The sequence below is a fragment of the Gnatocerus cornutus genome, chromosome 3 (genome assembly GCF_029298725.1).
Source record: "Gnatocerus cornutus isolate USDA-ARS CGAHR chromosome 3, icGnaCorn1.1, whole genome shotgun sequence".
Lineage (NCBI taxonomy): Eukaryota > Metazoa > Arthropoda > Insecta > Coleoptera > Tenebrionidae > Gnatocerus > Gnatocerus cornutus.
In genome coordinates, this window is record NC_142235.1 from 17,302,002 (window position 1) to 17,323,190 (window position 21,189).

The following is a 21,189-nucleotide window of genomic DNA, read 5'->3' on the forward strand; positions in this document are numbered from 1 at the left end:
ATTAAACGTGTCAAGTTTTATCTTCATATCTAGAAAGGCAATGGTGCTGTCAGTTTTTAAAACAGACACTGCAACTTCAAGAATTTTCGGAAAAAAAATCATAACTTGACAACGTCACGTCCAAAAATTAAAAAGTTGATAGTTTTGAATAGTTTAATAAATAACTCATCAAATTCCTTCCCTGAAAGTGGTAGGCTGCATTTAAAGAAAAAAAGTTGAATGCGGCCCTGCAAAAATGGTGCACTTTTGACAACTGAAATTAATTATAAGATATGCATTTTATTCAAACATATACATTCACTCACCCCCTGTATAGTTTTATAAAGGAAGAAGATGTAATTGGATCGTGAAATTACAAAGTTTCATTTAGATTAATCAAACATCAACACAACCGAACATAATAAACAAACTAAAACGCATTGAAAATATTTATTTAATTTAACGAGAAAATATTTCGCTGTCAAACAAACACAACTGTGCATCAAATGAGCCGCTTTACCGGCATCCTAAGCGTTAATATCTCACTCATACGAATCATCCAATAACCACTTAAAGAGCTGAGCCGCTAAAAACTCGACGCTCTGCGTGTAAAACGAAAGGTTGGCTCGAATTCTGGGGCATTTCCAAACTTTTTGTGTCGGGTAAATTCCCCGAAATGCAATTAGCTGCGTCAACAGTGCATTGAAAAAACAGGCAAATGCAATTTAACTTCATAGGGAACTTTTTACACAATTACCGTGTGACGGTATTATAAAGTACAATTAAAAATAACGAAAATACGATGTTAAATAATTGGGGGATGTCGCCGGGGGTTTACCCTATTTGAAAGTTTTTAGTTTAGAGTAGGCTTAATTAAATGTCAAGTTGTAATTCAACATGGAAGAAAGCGCAAAATTTCGCGTTTTATAAATGTTACGCGCCACCGCAAGCCAACTTGCAACAGTGAGAAAAGCAAAGGTCCTATTATTGTTCCTTGGGGCGCACCTCCTCCATATCGTGGATGATATACGCAGCCCCATTGTTTTCAAGCTCCTGTTATCTCTTTGAAAGACAAGTTTTAAATTAGAGATTTGTATCACTTCATACTTTTCGAAAGTCAGACAACTTGCCCTCCTCGATCCTGAATTGTAGATCGTAGATAGAAAATAAGGGTCTGAATTCGAGTAGTTCTAATGCTACAGTGAAGCCAAGATGACCAATTACAAACTGAGTCCAACCCCTTGGTCGTAGTAAAATGGAGAATGTAATTGCAAATCGGTTAAAACGTAAAAAAGGACTCATTCTATTGGTCTTTATTAAAGTAGGAGTAGTTTTTATGGCAAAAAACGCATCGAGCAATCATATCGATCGTAACTTGTCTTTGTCATTGGCTAAATGTCCAAACTTGTTCTTTATTGGATGCATTTCCTAGCTAATGATGTCATGCACTAAAAGAATCAGGTCATTGAGTGACAAAAAACAGACGAAACAAAAGATTTTATAATTGTTTCGATTCTTCGGATATTTGCGATGCTTTTAATTGTTTTCGTCCTGTTTCCTTAAATTTTTTCACTTCAATGGATTCCTTCTAGTTGGCAACTGGCTATTATCATCTCAACAATTCTTCTTCAATCAATAATTCAATGAACAATTATCAACAATACTTTTTCTCTTATTTTTATTGCTACATATCCCGGATTCAAAAATTCAATTTTTTCGAAAATTTTCGACTCAGACGGTGTAACTTTATTTCGGTCGATATCTTACTTATTTGTGGAGTAAACTTAAATTATTGGTGATCATTTTACGCAGAATTTCTCGTAGAATTCAAAACTGTTTTTATTTTTGAAATCCATTAACAAATTAGTGAACTAGAAGCAATTGGGAGTCTCGGATGCCGAATTTGAAGTTCCATTTCCAAAATTTTCTATAGTTTTATAGCTTCGTCAGAGTAAGACGAACAAATTTTGCACAAACGGTGCGCAATTACAAGATTTTTGAAAAAGAACGAAGGAATTTTTGAATTTTTCTTTAAGTCGGATTAAAAATCAACTCGATAATTAATCATAACTCAAAAATTATGCAATTTAGGTATTTTTTTATTTTACAATAGAGTTGCTTTTAAATTGTTCCAAATTTCAAAATTTTAGACCAAGAAAGACCGATTTTAGAAATTTTTATTTTGGGACGAACCAAAAATTAACAAATTTCATAGTTTCATACCTTGAGACTTCAGTATTTTTGACATTCCTGTAAACTGCGCTATTACAAGATTTTTAAAAGAGATCAAAGAAATTTTTGAATTTTTCGTTTTTAAATCGGACCAAGAATTCCCAACTGTCTAATCAACTCGATAATTTACTTTCTCATAACTCAAAAATTATGTAATTTGGGTGCTTTTCTGCTACAAAGTCGCTCTTAAATTGTGCCAAATTTCAAAATTTTAGATCAAAATAGACCGATTTTAGAACTTTTTATTTTGGAGGCAGACCAAAAATTTCTCAAATTTATTAAGTTCTATAGCTCCGGAACAACGAGATTTTTTTACCGCCACTCGTAAACCATTTGACCTACCGATCTGAGATTTGGCCAGTTGATAGATCTCGAGCTGCTCTTTTGAAAAATTTATAATTCAAGCTTATTAAACGTCATTTTCGCCCCGAAGAAATTCGTTAAAAATTATATGAAAAAGAGTCAATGAAAACCTATTTCGGTCAATATCTCGGTTACTTCTGAGACAAATTAAAGTTATTGGTGCTCAATTAACGCAGAATTTCAGGCAGAATCCAAAACTGTGTTAATTTTTTAGGTATCAAAAAATAACCGAACTTGAAGCGATTGAAGTTTTTCTTGCGCTTTTGTTCCTTAGAATCCACTCCAATTTTGTTAAAAATTACCCCGAAAAGACCCTCTGAAATCCTAATTCTGTCAATATCTCGTTTATTTGTTGCGCAAACTCAAAGTATTGGGGCTCATTTAACGCAGAATTTCACGCAGAATCCAAAACTGTGTTATTTTTTTACGTGCTTCAACAAATAACCGAACTACAATCGATTGAAGTTTCGAGTTGTCGCTAGAGGGCAAACATTTTGAATATTCCCCATATCTCCGGATAGAAAGATGCGGTTTTGACCACCGTTTTCTTCGCATTTTTATACTATTATTTTCTTATCCACCCTCTCTACTCTGAAAACTCATTCATTTTTAATTTTAGACATTGAGTAAACGGCATATTCAGGTTTCAATTACCGCCCGTAATATGGATTCTCTCCAATTCATGTAACCTGAGAATCTAAAGACTCCATTTATATAACTCTTGGAATCGGATGGTTTTCACCCCTTTGAACCTAATTTGTTCGGAATTCGACTTTTCAAGACGTCAATTATTTTCGGAACATGTTGTACCTACCACTTATTAATCACCTGGTTGAGTCACCACAACTTGTTATTGGCTTTCCTCTCCATCTACAGTACGGTTCTTGAAAGAAGAATCTCTTACCAATAATTAACAATTTAATAATTTTTTTATTATTAACTTGGCAGCAATGCGAGAAACTCCCTATACAGCGCCGCATTTTAATTTAAACCGTTGGTAATAAATTAAAGTATCCCGACAGCTAAATCCCTACAAAATGATGAACCACGTCACGTCATGTTCCCTTTTCAGTAGTGCCAATCCTCCGCTTGAAAAAGCCCGAATAATCCCAACCGCAAACTGCAAGTTCATCCACCATCAAAAAACGATAACACCAAACGTTTCTACGTCATATCCTCTCGGCCAGGTGCGGTTTACGGAAGGTCTTAAAGAAAATCACCGGTGACAGATGGAGATGGCCTCGCGCGGTTTAGTATGCTCAGACGGTCTAATCGTTGTCTTCTAGAAGTATCATTTAAGGTTGATCTGCTAAAATTATAACAGTAAATTTTAGTTTCCAAGCAACTATGCATCGGTCTTGCTTGTCTCACTTCTGGGTAGGTAAAGATCATAAAATAGTAAATAAACCATAAATATAACAGAGAAGAAATACTGCACCAGTGTGAAAGTTTTTTGCACAAATATTCCACAAACAAAAAGAGGAACATATTTTTGAAAACAAATGATGTCTTTTTTTATAAAAGTTTTGCCTACATAATAAAGAAAATGAGTTTCAGGTGTGTGATCAAAAAGAATTTGAATTAGTAATGAAAGTGATAAAAAACAAATAATATACTGTGCCAGAAAATTAACATATTTAATTCCCAAAATTCGTAACTTTGGTAATTGTAGTGCTACAACTATGAAATTTGGGGAAGTTACTAATTTAGAGTCGTGTATTGACTCTACCGAATTATAAAATTGTGGAGCAAGAGACACAAAAGTTAGAAATTTTTATTTTTGAGACCAAACAAAAAGTTCCCACAACCTCCAAAGAAATTCGTAATTTTGGTAATTGTAGTATTACAGCTATGATGCTATGAAAGTTACAAAAGTTACTAGTTTTATATTGTGTTTTGACTCTGTCAAATTGCAAAATTAAAGAGCAAAAGACAAAGATTTTAGGAATTTTTGTTTTGAGACCAAGCAAAAAGTTCCTAGATCCTTAGTAAAGTTTGTAATTTTGGTAATTTTAGGACTACTGGTATGACATTTGGGGAAATTACTAATTTAGAGTTGTATATTGACTCTATTAATTTACAAAATTGTGGAGCGAAAGGCACAAAAGTTAAAAAAAAATATTTTTGAGACCAAACAAAAAGTTCCCACAACCTCTAAAAAAATTCGTAATTTTTGTAATTTTAGTATTACAGCTATGATACTATGAAATTTAGAGAAGTTACTAGTTTTAAGTTGTGTTTCGACTGTCAAATTGCAAAATTGTAGAGCAAAAGACACAGATTTTAGGAATTTTTGTTTTGAGACCAAGCAAAAAGTTCCTAGATCCTTACTAAAATTCGTAATTTTGGTAATTTAAGGCTACTGGTATAAAATTTGAGGAAATTACTAATTTAGAGTTGTATATAAACTATATTAAATTACAAAAATGTGGAGCGAAAGACACAGAATTTAAGAATTTTTATTTTTGGGACCAAGCAAAAAGTTCCCGCATCCTCCAAAAAAAATTCGTAACTTTGTTAATTTTAGTACTACAACTATGAAATTTGGGGAAGTTACTAATTTAGAGTTGTATATTAACTCCACCAAATTGAAAAATTTTAGAACAAAAGACACGGATTTTAGGAATTTTTAGTTTTGAGACCAAGCAAAAAATTCTCAGATAGTTCACTAAAATTCTTAATTTTGGTAATTTTGGTGCTACGACTATCAAATTTGGGCAAGATACTATTTTTGAGTCGTGTGTTGACTCTACTAAATTACAAAATTGTAGAGCGAAAGAAACAAAAGTTAAAAAAAAATATTTTTGAGACCAAACAAAAAGTTCCCACAACCTCTAAAAAAATTCGTAATTTTTGTAATTTTAGTATTACAGCTATGATACTATGAAATTTAGAGAAGTTACTAGTTTTAGGTTGTGTTTGACTGTCAAATTGCAAAATTGTAGAGCAAAAGACGCAGATTTTATGAATTTTTGTTTTGAGACCAAGCAAAAAGTTCCTAGATCCTTACTAAAATTCGTAATTTTGGTAATTTTAGTTCTACTGGTATGAAATTTGAGGAAATTACTAATTTAGAGTTGTATATTAACTCTATTAAATTACAAAAATGTGGAGCGAAAGACACAGAATTTAAGAATTTTTATTTTTGGGACCAAGCAAAAAGTTCCCACATTCTTCGCTAAAATTCGTAACTTTGTTAATTTTCGTGCTACAATTATGAAATTTGGGGAAGTTACTAATTTAGAGTTGTATATTAACTCCACCAAATTGAAAAATTTTAGAACAAAAGACTTTTAGGAATTTTTAGTTTTGAGACCAAGCAAAAAATTCCCAGATAGTTCACTAAAATTCTTAATTTTGGTAATTTTGGTGCTACGACTATCAAATTTGGGCAAGTTACTATTTCTGAGTCGTGTATTGACTCTACTAAATTACAAAATTGTGGAGCAAAAGACACAAAAGTTAGAAATTTTTATTTTTGAGACTAAACAAAAAGTTCCCACAACCTCCAAAAAAATTCGTAGTTTTGGTAATTTTAGTGCCACAACTATGAAATTTGGGGAAGTTACTAATTTTGAGTTGTACATTAACTCCACCAAATTGCAAAATTTTAGAATAAAAGACACAGATTTTAGGAATTTTTAGTTTTGAGACCAAGCATAAAGTTCCCAGATCCTTCACTAAAATTCTTAATTTTAGTAATTTTGGTGCTACGGCTATCAAATTTGGGCAAGTTACTATTTCTGAGTCGTGTATTGACTCTACCAAATTACAAAATTGTGGAGCAAAAGACGCAGATTTTAAGAATTTTTAGTTTTAAGACCAAGCAAAAAGTTCCCAGATCCTTCACTAAAATTCTTAGTTTTAGTAATTTTGGTGCTACTGCTATCAAATTTGGGCAAGTTACTATTTTTGAGTTGTGTATTGACTCTACCAAATTACAAAATTGTGGAGCAAAAGACACAAAAGTTAGAAATTTTTATTTTTGAAACTAAACAAAAAGTTCCCACAACCTCCAAAAAAATTCGTAGTTTTGGTAATTTTAGTGCTACAACTATGAAATTTGGGGAAGTTACTAACTTAGAGTTGTATATTAACTCCACTAAATTGCAAAATTTTAGAATAAAAGACACAGATTTTAGGAATTTTTGGTTTTGAGAGAAAGCAAAAAGTTCCCAGATCCTTCACTAAAATTCTTAGTTTTAGTAATTTTGGTGCTACGGCTATCAAATTTGGGCAAGTTACTATTTTTGAGTCGTGTATTGACTCTACCAAATTACAAAATTGTGGAGCAAAAGACGCAGATTTTAAGAATTTTTAGTTTTAAGACCAAGCAAAAAGTTCCCACAACCTCCAAAAAAATTCGTAGTTTTGGTAATTTTAGTGCCACAACTATGAAATTTGGGGAAGTTACTAATTTTGAGTTGTACATTAACTCCACCAAATTGCAAAATTTTAGAATAAAAGACACAGATTTTAGGAATTTTTAGTTTTGAGACCAAGCATAAAGTTCCCAGATCCTTCACTAAAATTCTTAATTTTAGTAATTTTGGTGCTACGGCTATCAAATTTGGGCAAGTTACTATTTCTGAGTCGTGTATTGACTCTACCAAATTACAAAATTGTGGAGCAAAAGACGCAGATTTTAAGAATTTTTAGTTTTAAGACCAAGCAAAAAGTTCCCAGATCCTTCACTAAAATTCTTAGTTTTAGTAATTTTGGTGCTACTGCTATCAAATTTGGGCAAGTTACTATTTTTGAGTTGTGTATTGACTCTACCAAATTACAAAATTGTGGAGCAAAAGACACAAAAGTTAGAAATTTTTATTTTTGAAACTAAACAAAAAGTTCCCACAACCTCCAAAAAAATTCGTAGTTTTGGTAATTTTAGTGCTACAACTATGAAATTTGGGGAAGTTACTAACTTAGAGTTGTATATTAACTCCACTAAATTGCAAAATTTTAGAATAAAAGACACAGATTTTAGGAATTTTTGGTTTTGAGAGAAAGCAAAAAGTTCCCAGATCCTTCACTAAAATTCTTAGTTTTAGTAATTTTGGTGCTACGGCTATCAAATTTGGGCAAGTTACTATTTTTGAGTCGTGTATTGACTCTACCAAATTACAAAATTGTGGAGCAAAAGACGCAGATTTTAAGAATTTTTAGTTTTAAGACCAAGCAAAAAGTTCCCACAACCTCCAAAAAAATTCGTAGTTTTGGTAATTTTAGTGCCACAACTATGAAATTTGGGGAAGTTACTAATTTTGAGTTGTACATTAACTCCACCAAATTGCAAAATTTTAGAATAAAAGACACAGATTTTAGGAATTTTTAGTTTTGAGACCAAGCATAAAGTTCCCAGATCCTTCACTAAAATTCTTAATTTTAGTAATTTTGGTGCTACGGCTATCAAATTTGGGCAAGTTACTATTTCTGAGTCGTGTATTGACTCTACCAAATTACAAAATTGTGGAGCAAAAGACGCAGATTTTAAGAATTTTTAGTTTTAAGACCAAGCAAAAAGTTCCCAGATCCTTCACTAAAATTCTTAGTTTTAGTAATTTTGGTGCTACTGCTATCAAATTTGGGCAAGTTACTATTTTTGAGTTGTGTATTGACTCTACCAAATTACAAAATTGTGGAGCAAAAGACACAAAAGTTAGAAATTTTTATTTTTGAAACTAAACAAAAAGTTCCCACAACCTCCAAAAAAATTCGTAGTTTTGGTAATTTTAGTGCTACAACTATGAAATTTGGGGAAGTTACTAACTTAGAGTTGTATATTAACTCCACTAAATTGCAAAATTTTAGAATAAAAGACACAGATTTTAGGAATTTTTGGTTTTGAGAGAAAGCAAAAAGTTCCCAGATCCTTCACTAAAATTCTTAGTTTTAGTAATTTTGGTGCTACGGCTATCAAATTTGGGCAAGTTACTATTTTTGAGTCGTGTATTGACTCTACCAAATTACAAAATTGTGGAGCAAAAGACGCAGATTTTAAGAATTTTTAGTTTTAAGACCAAGCAAAAAGTTCCCACAACCTCCAAAAAAATTCGTAGTTTTGGTAATTTTAGTGCCACAACTATGAAATTTGGGGAAGTTACTAATTTTGAGTTGTACATTAACTCCACCAAATTGCAAAATTTTAGAATAAAAGACACAGATTTTAGGAATTTTTAGTTTTGAGACCAAGCATAAAGTTCCCAGATCCTTCACTAAAATTCTTAATTTTAGTAATTTTGGTGCTACGGCTATCAAATTTGGGCAAGTTACTATTTCTGAGTCGTGTATTGACTCTACCAAATTACAAAATTGTGGAGCAAAAGACGCAGATTTTAAGAATTTTTAGTTTTAAGACCAAGCAAAAAGTTCCCAGATCCTTCACTAAAATTCTTAGTTTTAGTAATTTTGGTGCTACTGCTATCAAATTTGGGCAAGTTACTATTTTTGAGTTGTGTATTGACTCTACCAAATTACAAAATTGTGGAGCAAAAGACACAAAAGTTAGAAATTTTTATTTTTGAAACTAAACAAAAAGTTCCCACAACCTCCAAAAAAATTCGTAGTTTTGGTAATTTTAGTGCTACAACTATGAAATTTGGGGAAGTTACTAACTTAGAGTTGTATATTAACTCCACTAAATTGCAAAATTTTAGAATAAAAGACACAGATTTTAGGAATTTTTGGTTTTGAGAGAAAGCAAAAAGTTCCCAGATCCTTCACTAAAATTCTTAGTTTTAGTAATTTTGGTGCTACGGCTATCAAATTTGGGCAAGTTACTATTTTTGAGTCGTGTATTGACTCTACCAAATTACAAAATTGTGGAGCAAAAGACGCAGATTTTAAGAATTTTTAGTTTTAAGACCAAGCAAAAAGTTCCCACAACCTCCAAAAAAATTCGTAGTTTTGGTAATTTTAGTGCCACAACTATGAAATTTGGGGAAGTTACTAATTTTGAGTTGTACATTAACTCCACCAAATTGCAAAATTTTAGAATAAAAGACACAGATTTTAGGAATTTTTAGTTTTGAGACCAAGCAAAAAGTTCCCAGATCCTCCTCTAAAATTCGTAATTTTGTTAATTTTAGTGCTGCAACTATGAAATTTCTAAAATGAGTAAGTCAATTTTGTACTGATTTTGGAAAGAATAGAATATCGAAAAAAAAATGTAAGAAAAATAAAGATATACAAAACAAAAAATACAGAGAAAAAAGATAAAATGTATACTAAAACAAAAACCAAAAAATCTCACTAAAGCCATTTCTTCACCAATTTGGGTAACATAAATGGCATATGTCTTTCAGTTGTATTAATATCGCATCAAAATTCTTCATCTTTGAAAAAAACTAGTTACTAGTTTTGAGTCGTGTATTAACTCTGCCAAATTGCAAAATTTTAGAGTAGAAGACACAGATTTTAGAATTTTTTTTTGGGACCAAGCAAAAAGTTCCCAAAAATATTTATAAAACCAAGATAATATATCTCTTTTCGTTTTCGTGCTATTTTGAACGAACTTTTACATTGAAACGCTTTATCTTCAAATACGGATAGTTCAACCAGAGTTATTCTAATTTTGTGTCTTCATTTTCCTTCTAATATTAATTCGTCGCAGACGCTGAAACGACTGAACTTTTGCCGGTGGTTATGTTCAAGGCCCAACTTAACTATAAGCAGTATTTTACGATTATCGTCTAAAAATTAGCACGCACGCACAAAGTTTTTTTTTTTTTGTTTTGAATTTTTCTTATCTCCGGAGTTCGTGTCCACCAACGAACATCATTAATTATTTCACAATGTTTCAGGGTCGGCATCTGAAAAATCCATAACGATGGAACAAAGCGACATTCTTTTAATCATTAATTATGACGAAACGGAATGGTGTAAATGCGAGTTTTATAGCGCGATAACTTTATCGATTTTCGCGCTAATGACAAGGGAGAAATTTTAATGGGTGTTTTGGTGACAAGTGGGACGGTTTAGGTTTATTATGTTGGTAGTGTGGCTTAATGGGGTGAGATTTGGGGAATTGATTGCGTCACGACACGGACGATTGCGATATTATAATCGAATTTTCGAGCGAAAAATGCCAAAGTCGAGCGCGAAGCGCGGTTTCATTTGCATTAATCTAATCTGATTTTCAAGGAGGATTTTTTTTATTGTCGGGCCCAATCGAGCTTAATCCGTCTCTGACCACCTGTCCACCCACATTCGGTGATTCCCATCTGTTTTGGTCCATTAACTCAACTTTCCTGTAATTCTCTATTAAGTTTCTCATCCTTCTAGTGTATTTTAGCGCTCGCATTGTTCCTTTTTTTTAGTAAAAAGTTTCAATAGCCAGAGCGATGTTTTTATTCCCAGCGAGTAGATAAAGCAATCCTCCCAAAGTGGTTAAATAATCGCCCTTTCATTTTCCGAACTCCGCAAATCGATAACCACTGTTTACCGCACGCCACTGACCTCGTTGCTGTTTAAAAACCGATTTCCAAAGTGACTCATTTGGCTGAATTTCAGCTCTTGACAGTGATGTTAAAGCTGTCCACAACGAAGGAATTTTTGAATTTTTCGTTTTTAAGTCCGACCAAAAATTCTCAACTGTCTAAATAACTCAATAATTTAAATAATCATGGCTCTAAAATTATGTAATTTAGAGATTTTCCTGCTACGGAATCGATCTTCAATTGTGCAAAATTTCAAAATTTTAGACCTATTTTAGAATTTTTGATTTTGGAGGCGAACCAAAAAATTTCCAAAATTTTCTATAGTTTCATAGCTTCGTCAGATTTAATAGTAAGACGATGAATTTTTGAGGCTTTACTATTTTTGACGATTCTGCAAATTACAAATTACAAGATTTTTGAAAAAAAACCTATGGAACAACTCAATAATTAAACCAATGGCTCTAAAATTATGCAATTTAGCGATTTTACTGCTTCAGACTTGCTCTTAAATTATGCCAAGTTTTAAAATTTTAGATCAAGACAGATCGATTTTAGAAATTTTTATTTTGGGGGCAAGTCCAAAAATTTCCAAAATTTTGTATTTCATGGTTTTGTCAGATTGAATAGTAAGACGATGAAATTTTGAGCTTTTACTATTTTTGGTGATCCTGCAAGCTATGCGCAATTACAAGATTTTTGAATAAAAAAACAAAGGAATTTTTGAATTTTTTTTAAATCAGACCAATAATTCTCAACTGTCTAAAAAAACTCAATAATTTAAATAATCATGGCTCTAAAATTATGCAATTTAGCGATTTTACTACTTCAGCTTCGCTCTTAAATTGTGCTAAATTTCAAAATTTTAGATCAAGACAGATCGATTTTAGAAATTTTTATTTTAAAGGCGAACCAAAAAAATTTCAAACTTTTTTATAGTTTCATAGCTTCGTCAGATTTAATAGTAAGACGATGAAATTTTGAGGCTTTACTATTTGTGACGATGCTGCAAACTATGCGCAATTACAAGATTTTTGAATAAAAAAACAAAGGAATTTTTAAATTTTTATTAAGTCGGACCAAAAATTCTCAACTGCCTAAACAACTCAATATTTTAAATAATCATGGCTGTAAAATTATGTAATTTAGGGATTTTACTGCTACGGAATCGATCTTCAATTGTGCAAAATTTCAAAATTTTAGACCAAGAAAGACCGATTTTAGAAATTTTTATTTTGGAAGCGAACTATAAAATTTCGAAAATTCCATAGCTTCGTCAAATTCAATGCTTCTAGTGTATTTTAGTGTTCTCATTGTCCCTTTTTTTAATAAAAAGTTTCACTAGCCCCAGTATTCTCCTCCCAATCGGAGTGATGTTTTTATCCCCAGCGAGTAGATAAAACAATCCTCCCAAAGTGGTTAAATAATTGCCCTTTCATTTTCCGAACTCCGCAAATCGATAACCACTGTTTACCGCACGCCACTGACCTCATTGTTGTTTAAAACCGATTTCCAAGTGTGACTCATTTGGCTGAATTTCAGATCTTGACAGTGAGGCTAAAGGTGTCCACACCCGTCGCCCCCAAAAAATAGAACGCTCGGTATTTTGGGAAATTAATGACCGTTAACCAGGCTCTCTAATTTCGTTCGGCGTTCGTTAAAACTTTCTCTGCGAGGAAAAATAAAGAAAGGTGGGAAAAGCGTCGCGACGCCGACGCCCACGTATCGGGATATTAGAGTAATGGATGTAGCACTGCTGCTGTACATAAACGAGATCACTTTCTTGTCATACGTATTATTAAATTCCTGGGGAAGGGATTTTTGAAATAAGTCTGCGACGCTGACGTCGCGACGGTGCATGTACAGGCTTTATGTTAAAACGAAATTCGGGGGGAAAGAATTATTAAAAATTTATTAGATGATATAAAAAAACGGGGAAAATTGGTTGGGATTTTATGAGGGAAAAACAAAACTTTGTCGGGACGGAGAAAATATGTCTTTATCTTCCTTTCTATTATTTTGTATAAATACGAATCAAGTGGAAAATTTTTCAACAGAATTCAATGCACGGTTGCGGTTGTAAAAATAGAAGTTGTATTTACAAATCAAGGTTGAAAACACGTTTTTTAGTCCATAGACAGTGTGTACTACTTTGTCTGGTGTTGGGAATTGACAAGCTTCCATTCATCATTCCGATCAAGATGTCAGATTTGATAAAAAGCGTTCCTGCAGTCGTATTTATAAATGGTTAGTCAAATGACAAATGTCCTGATTACATGTTGCCAACATAAAACTGACCAGTCCAGAGTGGGTTTTTGTAGGTTACTTTTTAGCCGCGTTTTTCTCTCAAACTTGAAAAAATATGCTGTATATTCCACATTTTTAGAGCACGAAAGAACAATTTTTCAATTTTTTTTTTCGGAGATAAATCAAAAATTCCATAACTCCGTAAGGCTTTACTATTTTTGACATTCCTGAAAACGATGCGCAATAACAAGATTTAAAAAAAAATCGAAGGAATTTTTGAATTTTTTATTTTTAAGTCGAACCAAAAAATTCAAACTGTCTAATCAACTCGATAATTTAATTAATCATCAGTCAAAAATTATGCAATTTGGGGATTTTACTGCTACTTTTAGACCAAGAAAAACCGATGTTAGAATTTTTATTGTGGAGTCAGACTAAAAAGTTCCAAAATTTTCTATAAATTTTCATAGCTCCGTCAGATTTAATAGTAAAACGATTAATGTTTTGAGGATTTTCTATTTTTGACATTCCGGAAATCAATGCCCAATTTCAAACTTTTTGAAAAAGATGGATTTTAGAAATTTTTGTTTTGACGGCGAACCAAAAAATTTTCAAATTTTTTTATAGTTTCATAACTTTGTCAGATTTAACAGTAAGACGATGAAATTTTAAGGTTTTACTTTTTTTGACATTTCTGAAAACTGAGCGCAATTTCAAGATTTTTCAATAAGAACGATGGAATTTTTGAATTTTTCTTTTTTAGGTCGGACTAAAAATTTCAAACTGTTTAAACAACTCAATAATTAAAATAATCATGGCTCTAAAATTTCCGGAATTGTGCGAAATGTAAAAATTTTAGATCAAGAAAGACCGATTTTAGAACTTTTTATTTTGGAAACGGACCAAAAATTTCTCAAATTTTCTATAAAGTTCTATAACTTTGTCAGATTTAATGGTAAGATGATAATATTTTGAGACTTTCCTATTTTTGACATTCCTGAAAATTTTTGAAAAAGAGCGAAAGAATTTTTGAATTTGTCTTTTATAAGTCGGACCGAAAATTCCCAACTGTCTAATTAATTCGATAATTTAATTAATCATAACTCAAAAATTATGCAATTTGGAGATTTTACTGCTACAGAGTCGCTCTTAAATTGAGCTAAATTTCAACATTTTAGACCAAGAAAGACCGATTTTAGAAATTTTTATTTTGGAGACAAACTAAAATTTTCCAAAATCTTCTATAGTTTCATAGGTTCCTCAAATTTAATAGTAAGACAATGAAATTTAGAAGCTATACTATTTTTGACTTTCCTGCAAACTGTGCGCATTTACAAGATTTTTTAAAAAGAATGAAGAAATTTTTGAATTTTTCTTTTCATGATCTTACCAAAAATTCTCAACTGTCTAAACAACTCGATAATTTAAATAATCATGGCTCTAAAATTATGCAACTTGGATATTTTACTCCGTAGTCGATCTTCAATTGTGCAAAATTTCAAAATCGATTTTAAATTTATTTTTTGGACCTAAAAATTTCCAAAATGTTCTATAAAGTTCCAAAGCTCCTTCAGATTTAATAGTAAGACGATAGTATTTTTAGGCTTTACTATTTTTAATATTCTTGAGAACTGTATGCAATTACGAGATTTTTTAAAAAGAACGAAGGAATTTTTCAAATTTTTTTTTAGATACGGCCAAAAATTCACAACTTTCTAATCAACTCAATAATTTAAATAATTATGGCTCTAGACTTATGCAATTTGGGGATTTGAATACAATGGAGTTGCTCTTAAATTGTGCCAAATTTCAAAATTTTAGACCAAGAAAGAAAATTTTAGAAATTTCCAAAATTTTCTAGTTTCATAGCTTCGTCAAATTTAATAGTAAGACGATGAAATTTTGATAATCCTGAAAACTGTGCGAAATTACAAGATTTTTGAAAAAGAACGAAGGAATTTTGGAATTTTTGGTTTTTTAAGTCGGACCAAGAATTCTCAACTGTCTAAACAACTCAATAATTTAAATAATCATGGTTCAAAAATTATGCAAATTGGGGGTTTTACTGCTACAGAGTCGCTCTTAAATTGAGCTAAATTTCAACATTTTAGACCAAGAAAGACCGATTTTAGAAATTTTTATTTTGGAGACAAACTAAAATTTTTCAAAATCTTCTATAGTTTCATAGGTTCCTCAAATTTAATAGTAAGACAATGAAATTTAGAAGCTATACTATTTTTGACTTTCCTGCAAACTGTGCGCATTTACAAGATTTTTTAAAAAGAATGAAGAAATTTTTGAATTTTTCTTTTCAAGATCTTACCAAAAATTCTCAACTGTCTAAACAACTCAATAATTTAAATAATCATGGTTCTAAACTTATGCAATTCAGGAATTTTACTGCTTTGGAATCGCTCTTAAATTGTGCAATTCAAAATTTTGGACCCAGAAAGACCGATTTTAGAACTTTTTATTTTGGAGACGAATCAAAATTAATCAAAATTTTCTATAAAGTTTCTTCACATTCATTAGCAAGTCGATGAAATTGTGAGGCTTTACTATTTTTGACATTCCTCCAAATTATGAGCCGCAAGCTCAGGCGGCATTTGCTGAAGAGCCGTAAAATCAAGCAAATAACTATTGAAATGGTAGCGACTTTAGGAGGATTTACTTGAAACTTCATCCCAGAGAGCGTCTTTAATTGGAGCATGAGCGCCTTTTTCAAGATTTTCCGCCTCTAAAAAGCTAGTTTTCGGTCGTTCAAAGGCCCGTCGCCTTTTGATTCATTTCCGGTGCAGCGTTGAAAATCACGATTTATCACATTAATCCGTGTAAGAGTTTAAGCCACCTGGAGCTAGTTAAGCCGGGCTACCATCGGAGTGGCTCCTTTTAAGTCCTCGGCAGTTTGTTCATGCCTAGAAATAATCTCATTACCGATGGAGTTCACTGGAAAGTGCGAATTTTGGCACTTCAAGCTTTTCACTGAAGCAATAAGAACGGGGCCTGACAGTTATTTGATTGCCACCTTTCTCAATGAATATTTTACGAGAACGGGGAGAAGTTTTATTAAAATTCAAAGCAAATTTGAGGGTAATTGTTTATATTTTTATTAGATCCTAGTTTTAGATGAGCGTCTATCAATTTTTTATGAGGATCCATAAGTATTGGAGGACCCTCAAGCTGTACAATAAAATATACAACTTAATTGTGGAGGATAAATTTTTGATACGTAAGTGGATTTTATTTGAAATCGATTTCTACGTGGAGAACGTGAAAGAAATTTGCTGACTTTGTGGGCTCGTACTTTTAAGGTTATTCACTATTTATAAGTATAAAAGGAAAAGAGCGGATTTTGCATGGTGTTGCGTGCATATTTTATAAATAAACTGCATACTTTGCAAATTATGTGCGCTACAGTTTTGATTGAAAGATAAGGAAAAATTTACAATGAGAAAAATTATTTCAGTTTTACAAAGGGTCTTAAGAAAAGGTTGAACGTTGCAAAAACCATTTGAGGAATAAAACAACTAACTGAAAACTAGAAAATTAGAAGTACATATTAGGGGAGTACTATTTAAAAGTTTTAAAATTTTAAATATTATTCTTTTCTTGGTCTAAAATTTTGGAATTTGGCACAATTTAAGAGCGATTCCAAAACAGTAAAATTCCTGAATTGCAGAACCATGATTATTTAAATTATTGAGTTGATTAGAAAGTTGTGAATTTTTGGCCGTATCTAAAAAAAAATTTGAAAAATTCCTTCGTTCTTTTTAAAAAATCTCGTAATTGCGTACAGTTCTCAAGAATATTAAAAATAGTAAAGCCTAAAAATACTATCGTCTTACTATTAAATCTGAAGGAGCTTTGTAACTTTATAGAACATTTTGGAAATTTTTAGGTCCAAAAAATAAATTTAAAATCGATTTTGAAATTTTGCACAATTGAAGATCGACTACGGAGTAAAATATCCAAGTTGCATAATTTTAGAGCCATGATTATTTAAATTATCGAGTTGTTTAGACAGTTGAGAATTTTTGGTAAGATCTTGAAAACAAAAATTCAAAAATTTCTTCATTCTTTTTAAAAAATCTTGTAAATGCGCACAGTTTGCAGGAAAGTCAAAAATAGTATAGCTTCTAAATTTCATTGTCTTACTATTAAATTTGAGGAACCTATGAAACTATAGAAGATTTTGTAAAATTTTAGTTTGTCTCCAAAATAAAAATTTCTAAAATCGGTCTTTCTTGGTCTAAAATGTTGAAATTTAGCTCAATTTAAGAGCGACTCTGTAGCAGTAAAACCCCCAATTTGCATAATTTTTGAACCATGATTATTTAAATTATTGAGTTGTTTACACAGTTGAGAATTCTTGGTCCGACTTAAAAAACCAAAAATTCCAAAATTCCTTCGTTCTTTTTCAAAAATCGTGTAATTTTGCACAGTTTTCAGGATTGTCAAAATTTCATCGTCTTACTATTAAATTTGACGAAGCTATGAAACTAGAAAATTTTGGAAATTTCTAAAATTTTCTTTCTTGGTTTAAAATTTTGAAATTTGGCACAATTTAAGAGCAACTCCATTGTATTCAAATCCCCAAATTGCATAAGTCTAGAGCCATAATTATTTAAATTATTGAGTTGTTTAGACAGTTGGGAATTTTTAGTCCGACTTAAAAGAGAAAAATTTTAAAAGACCTTCGTTCTTTTTCAAAAATCTTGTAATTGCTCACAGTTTACAGGATCGTCAAAAATAGTAAAGCCTCAAAATTTTATCATCTTACTATTAAATTTGACGGAGCTATGGAATTTTATAGAAAATTTTGGAAAATTTTTGGTTAGCCTCGAAAATAAAAATTTCTTAAATCGGTCTATTTTGGTCTAAAATTGTGAAATTTGGCACAATTTAAGAGCAACTCCATGGTAGTAAAATTCCCAAATTGCATAAGTCTAGAACCATGATTATTTAAATTATCGAGTTGTTTAGACAGTTGAGAATTTTTGGTCCGACTTAAAAAAAGAAATCAAAAAATTTCTTTTTTTTTTCAAAAATCTAGTAATTGCGCAGTTTTTAGGATCGGCAAAAATAGTAAATCCTCAAAATTTCATCATCTTACTGTTAAATTTGACGGAGCTATGGAACCTTATAGCAAATTTTGGCGATTCATGGTTTGCCTCCAATATAAAACTTTCTAAAATCGGTCTTTCTGGGTCCAAAATTTTGAAATTTTGCACAATTGAAGATCGACTCCGTGGGAGTAAAATATCCAAATTTAATAGTTCTAGGGACATGATTATTTAAATTATTGAGTTTAGACAGTGCGGAATTTTTGGTCAAGCGTAAAAAAGAAAAATTAATTATTCTTTTGCAAAAATTTTGTAATTGCGCAGTTTGCAGAAATGTCAAAAATAGTATAGGCCTCAAAATGTCATCGTCTTAGTATTAAATCTGACGAAGCTATAAAACTATAGAAAATTTTGGAAATCTTTTGGTCGCCTCCACAATAAAAATATCTAAAATCGGTCTTTTTTTGATCCAAAATTTTGAAAATTGACACAATTTAGGAGCAACTCTATTGTAACAAAATTTCCAAATTTAGAGCCATGTTTATTTAAATTATCGAATTGATTAGACAGTTGGAAATTTTTGATCCACCTTAAATACGAAAAATTCAAAAATTCCTTCTTTCTTTTTTAAAAATCTTGTAATTGAGTAGAGTTTTTACGATCGCCAAAAATAGTAAATCCTCAAAATTTCATCGTCTTACTATTAAATTTGACGAAGCTATGAGACTATAAAAAATTTTGGAAAATTGTTGGTTCGCTTCCAAAATACAAAGTTCTAAAATCGGTCTTTCTTGGTCTAAAATTTTGAAATTTGGCTTTGAAGTTCATTGTAGTAAAATACCTAAATTCTAGAACAGTTGTGAATTTTTGCTTCGATTTAATAAGACGAAACTCTTCGTACTTTTTCAAAAACCTTGACGGCACTTGCTGGAGAGCCGTCAAATCTTTCCAGCGCGATTCAAGAGGCCAATTCTCTTAAAATTTCCTTCGCGGCCCCCTTTCAATTAAAAGTCACCTCCGCCTTCCCCGAAGCCCAAAAAACCCGTCGCCACAGAATTTATTTACTCGTCACGCTTGCTCAAGATCGTTACATAATTCCGTAATAACAACATAAACAAGCATAATAATACAGTTCATTTTTTAACACTCTGTCTTCCCGTCTACGTCACTCTCTGTGGTTTTCCTCGAAATCTAACAATTTTTTCCTTCCAGCGCCACCGTTCATATCACAGTCTCCGATGTGAACGAATACGCTCCGACTTTCTCAGAGCCGAGCTACGTCAGACAGGTGGACGAAGGGAGGATCTACAGCGAGATAGTCCGGGTTGAAGCTACGGATCGAGATTGCACCCCGAAATTCGGCGACGTCTGCAAATATGAGATTCTTACATCCGATCAGCCGTTTGTCATCGATATGGATGGAGTCATCCGGAACACGGAGCCTCTGGATTACGAGCGATCGCATAATCATATCCTCAGCGTCGTCGCCTATGATTGCGGTAGGTACAGGAAGTCGCCGCGACTTCCGGGCAAAAATGTGATGTGCAGGCGCACCATCATGTGGGAAAATAATTCAATTCGGTGCTAAAACTGAGCTATTATCGTGTCGTTTCGTACAAAATTCATGAGATGATAAGGTTCTTATAAAGCGCATCGTATTTTATACGGCCGGTTATGAATTACGCGCCATTTGTATGCCGAGACAGTCTTGCAGGAACAACCGTGTAGAATTTTTATCTCCGCACTTAAATTTTGCTGCTATGAAAATTATATTAATAAACAAACTGTTGTGTTATTATTGGAGGAAACTGTGTCACAATTTACGAAGCGATGTAAATAAACACAAGGCGATGGTAATAAACATCTACTTTTTAGTTTATTACAAAATTTAGCTCGTTATTATTAAAATGTCATAGACGCGATCAAATAATAGCGCTTTTTGTCATCACTATTGGAAAAAGATCAACAAAAATCGTTGTGTTTTTTTTAGATCAAAGTTAATTAAAAATCAACAATGCATGGGCTGCTTGTAAAATGTAGGGCGACGTTTTATTTTTATTTCCGGAAGCCAGACAATAGTTTAATAAAACAAATGTTTTTTTGGTGTTAAAAAGAATTAAATTATTTTGCTCCAATGTGATTCGAACTCAATCTGAATTAGTCGGACTTAGGGCTGGTTTACAGAAGCTAAATTAAATCTTTAATTTCGACTAAATACTAAAAGTTCGCTTTTCCGCCAATCAAATGTCAGCAATCGTCAAAATAGTTGCGACATTGTCTTAACTGCAATTAAATATAAGGCCTACTTTTCTGTTTTAGTATCATTTCGGTTCAAGCTAACTCCGATTAGTTCAATTTAGTATCTTTAATCTGTTTAGTTCAGTGCAGTTCAATTATATTTCATATAATCCAGATTAGTCTTATTTAATCCGACTAATCCAATCCTATATGTTATTTTTCCTGTAGAGAATTTACTAATTTACAAAATCTGCAGCAGTTGAAAGGAATAAGTTACATACCTGTCAATTTGATTACACAAGCAACTGATCAAAAACGTGAAGTTGTAATGAAAAATATCTGCAAATCTGCACTGAAAATAACAGAAACAAGTTTATTTCTGATACTCCTATAATTTGGTGACAATTTCACAAATATGACAGTTCTTGTTTGACATTCTAATTGTAGGAGTTTAAAAAAATCAGTATGGTGTAACGCGCTCTGCTGAACGACCAATCACAAATTTGGCGCCTACAAAAATTCTCTTCTAGAAAAATTGGTTTAGGCAATTTTTTTTTTTTTGGTTCACTGAGTCCATATATTTGACCCATCTCAGTTCAAATTTTCTGTTTTGGTATCATTCTAGTCCAAGC

At 31.9% G+C, this 21,189-nt stretch overlaps 1 protein-coding gene across 1 annotated transcript in view; it reads left to right on the forward strand.

Annotated features, from left to right (window-relative positions):
• Positions 1 to 21,189, forward strand: part of Cals (calsyntenin 1) — a 48,222-nt gene that overhangs the window by 17,829 nt on the left and 9,204 nt on the right. Inside the window, exon 3 of the mRNA XM_088033135.1 lies at positions 19,532 to 19,818. Coding sequence (XP_087889261.1) covers positions 19,532 to 19,818 — 287 coding nt within the window. The remainder of the gene's footprint in view (positions 1 to 19,531; positions 19,819 to 21,189) is intronic.